At 53.0% G+C, this 3,487-nt stretch overlaps 1 protein-coding gene across 1 annotated transcript; it reads right to left on the bottom strand.

Annotated features, from left to right (window-relative positions):
- Nucleotides 1-853: 853 nt before the first annotated feature.
- LOC108123757 (uncharacterized) lies at nt 854-3,105 on the bottom strand. Its single transcript, XM_070276534.1, has 7 exons — nt 2,323-3,105; nt 2,137-2,265; nt 1,845-2,027; nt 1,709-1,777; nt 1,504-1,647; nt 1,385-1,444; nt 854-1,273 (listed from the first exon to the last, which is right to left on the bottom strand). The coding sequence occupies exons 1-7, from the start codon at nt 3,103-3,105 to the stop codon at nt 854-856; spliced, it is 1,788 nt and encodes a 595-aa protein (XP_070132635.1).
- Nucleotides 3,106-3,487: the final 382 nt, after the last annotated feature.

Below are 3,487 nucleotides of genomic sequence, written 5' to 3'. Positions count from 1 at the left end.
AAAGGCAAATGGCAAATAAAGGCCGCACAACACCACACTCAAGACTCGAAAACCACAACAAAAATCGAAAAAAAAATATACTGGAATATCGAAATACTGGAAACAGGGCTTTTTCAAATCGAAAACACGTCAACTAAACGGCCCGCAAAACGTCACTCGGTCTTGTGAAAGATGTACGCATTACTAAACGCCGTCAAAAGAAGGGGCTGGAGTGGCCGAAACTTGGCCAAAACCAGAGAAAGAGCGCTGAGAGAGCCAAAGCGGCTCTTTCTCTTGGCCAACTGCCAGCTGGGCCAGAGAGAGAGAGAGAGCGAGGAGAGAAACTACCTGGCAGAAAGGAAAAAGAAAGAGGTAAAAGCATTTTAATGGAACGTGCAATCAGTGAAAGTGACACAATACCCGCTCCAGTGAGTAGTTGGGCAAGTTTCCGAGAAACGCGGAACCAAACGCTGCCCCAAGATGTGGGGAAACGTATTACAGTACTACATATATGTATTAAATTCTGGGGTACTTGATCTGTTTCTAGTGGCTATAGTTGGATGGGCCATGTAATTGGGGAGGAATGCATATTGGAACCGACTACAAAGTAGACTCCGCTTCAATTGGGGTCTTAGTGCCAGCTGCTTCCCCATTCAAATGTGCAGCCACTGGACAGTCTCTAATCTCCATCAAAGTGGTTACGCCATTTGGCCAAGAGTCTCCCCTTTAACGCTTTCTTAGCTGCCCAAGTGCCCGGCCTGTTAGTGTCTTTACGTCATGGGCTTCTCCACATTTTATTTCCTTTTATTGAAAAACTTAAGTTAAGTAAACAAAAAAAAAAAAAACACTAACAGTTAGGTTAAGCGCTAGGTGGCTAGAATGGATCGTCCTCGTAGGGGATTCCCTGCTCCTGGGTGCTCCAGGAGCGGTGGTGGTGCTCCCCTCCTCCACCGCCGTGGTGGGCGCTGCTGCTGCTGGCAAAAATCCCCTTGGAAGCGCTCGACGCCCCTCCCGAGGCCCCTAGGCCGGCGTTCAGGAGCAGTCCTAGGGCGTTGCTCACCAGGTGGGAGGCCACCTGCTTTACGAACCCCCCAGAGTCAAAGTGACTCGCCGCCGTGGCCGCCCACCCGCCACCTCCGCCCTCCTTTTTCTTCCGGGGGCGTGGCAACTCTTCACTGCCATGCCGCTCCTCGGAAACGTCGTCGGAAATCGGAGTGAACTTCGCCTCCAGAAAGCTGGTGATGAAATTCTTGGTGAAGGTCAGGGGCTGCGGGGGTCCCTCCTCCTCCGGATCCTAGGGGCGAAAAGAAAGGTCAAAGGTTAAGTGGTTAGTGGGATGGGGAGTTGCAGTATTCCTAGTCTAATGGGATTAGTAGAACGGTTTAAAAATCGATTGGATAAGTACTGAGCTGAGAGCGGCTACCACAGTTCCCAGAAAGTTCCCCAAAAACTGGCCATTGTTGATCTGGAAAAGTCTGGGGTTAAAATCTGGTTTGTATCTCCTAATCTTTTGTTGTAACGTACAGCTCCTCCTCCTCCCGAAAGGCCGTCCAAGGCCGTTCCCACGTACTGTCCCAGGACGAGGCCGAAGTTCTTGTTTCCGGCGAGGAGTCCAGCGATGAGCGAAGTGGACGTTTTAATCAGACCCTCCACATCAAGGCCTCCAGGCTAAAAAAAGGGTGATCGGAAAATGGGTGACTTTTCTTGGGAGGATCGTTGGGAATCTTACCCCAAACAGGGTGGACACCACGCCCGTTAGAGCTCCAATCAGCGCTCCCACATCGGATCCACCTTCACCCTGGGAGAGTCCAATGTATACTTTTGAGTCTATGGGATCACTGATGTCCCTAGAAATCATTACTCACACCGCTCAGGCCACCTATAATCCCCACTAGTCCTCCACCACCACCTCCTCCTCCTCCGCCAGTATCGCCCTCCTCCTCGTCGTCGTTCTCCAGCTCGGAGGATCCTGCGCCGCCGGGAGCCTCCTCCTGCTTCTCCGGCCTGTTCACTATCCTAGGCTTCACTGTAATATTGGGACTTTTGGTCTGGAGACCATTACACATTATACATTTAGGATTTCCAAGTCGGGATTGGTTTTTTAAATCGCAACACAAGGAAGGTTAGTCACATTAGAAAGTGGATACCACAACTCACTGGAATGTCCATTTCCAGGGCCTCCTCGGGCTTGGGCCGTCTCTCCTGGACCTGGATCTGCTTCTGCTGTTGCTCCTGCTGGTCCACCAGATTCTCTCGGAAGTCGTCCTGGAAGCGCAATTCATGAGCCTGCAATTCTCAACTCTGGCGACCAAAGTTTTCAAACAAAATTTCGAGAATAGCCACCTCTGACAGGATTGATTTGATGATTCTCATCTCCTCCGGGATCTCCTGGCGTTCCGACGGCTCCGGTTGCTGATCCTGCTCCCTTCTGAGGTCCTGCTCCGGCCTGTTAGCCTGCCTCTTGCGCGTCATCTTCCCCTTTGCTTTGGCCAGGACCCCGTTTTCGGGTGCCTCGTCCAGAAAGTGCTTCAGAGCCTTCTCTATCTTCACGTCCAGCTCGAGTTTCATCTGCGGCACCTGCTTAAGGATGTTCCTCCGGAGCCTGCCCAGTCGCTCGCCCAACTGGGGCGTGTCTGTGAGGTCGGCGGAGAGTTCCTGCTGAAGCAGCTCCTCCTCCCTCTGTTGCTGGGCCATGTCACGCAGCTGGCCCAGGAACTCCTGCTCGTCCTTCTTCTGGGCGAGCACGTCCACCGCCCGCGTAAGTATGTCCAGCGCCCTCCTATCTCGGGACATCTGGTGCTCGATGGCGTCGATGTCGGAGACGATTCGGCTGCTCTCCGTGAAGTTAATCTTCTCGAGCAGCTCCCGGACACCGTCGGCCAGATGCTGCTCCATCTGGGCCTCTGCCTGACGGGCTCCGTTCAGCAATCCGATGCCCATGACTGCCAGAAGCTCCTGCTTCTCCAGGACTCGCTCCAGCCGCCTGTGTGCCGCGATGGCCTTCAGATAGTGGGACTGTAGCTCCATGCCGCCTCTGTGGAGCTTCCGCGGCTTTGCTTCTAGGCATCCCGGAGTTCCAAGGATTAGGCCGAGGACCAGCAAGTGCTGCACTCGTAGGTTTTCCATTGGCCGCCGATTGAGAGGTAACTGATCCCGGGAAAGCGCCCCTGCCAGCATATATAAGATCGCCGCAGTGTCCCGCTTCACTTGGCTGGGATGGGCGTGTCCCTTGGGTCCGCCCACTCGCCCCCGCCTCCTTAAACGTTTATTGTGCAATATGTGGCGTCCAGTAGAGCTCAGGGCTCAGTATGTCGGTCACTTTTTCCCCTTTCGTAGACATTTCCTCTGCCCATCAGTGGCAGCCAATAATTTGTCATTTTCTGGGCGAACCTTGTTTGGAAAACGCTGCTATAATGTTGCAATTCACATTAAAATAAATCAATTGAAGTCTGGGCTTCGGCCCCACGGGGGATCACTTCTGGGGAACTCAATTACTTAATTCCGTCAA

The sequence above is a fragment of the Drosophila bipectinata genome, chromosome XR (genome assembly GCF_030179905.1).
Source record: "Drosophila bipectinata strain 14024-0381.07 chromosome XR, DbipHiC1v2, whole genome shotgun sequence".
NCBI classification, from domain to species: Eukaryota; Metazoa; Arthropoda; class Insecta; order Diptera; family Drosophilidae; genus Drosophila; species Drosophila bipectinata.
Note: the sequence above shows the minus strand (reverse complement) of the source record. Positions and strands in the feature narration are given on the sequence as shown.

Coding starts and splice junctions, on each gene's coding strand:
- LOC108123757 (XM_070276534.1), bottom strand. CDS start 3,105: ATGGAAAACCTACGAGTGCAGCACTTGCTGGTCCTCGGCCTAATCCTT. Junction 2,028..2,136: donor CCCTGGAAATGGACATTCCA/GTGAGTTGTGGT, acceptor AATGGTCTCCAG/ACCAAAAGTCCCAATATTAC. Junction 1,445..1,503: donor TTTCGGGAGGAGGAGGAGCT/GTACGTTACAAC, acceptor AGACTTTTCCAG/ATCAACAATGGCCAGTTTTT.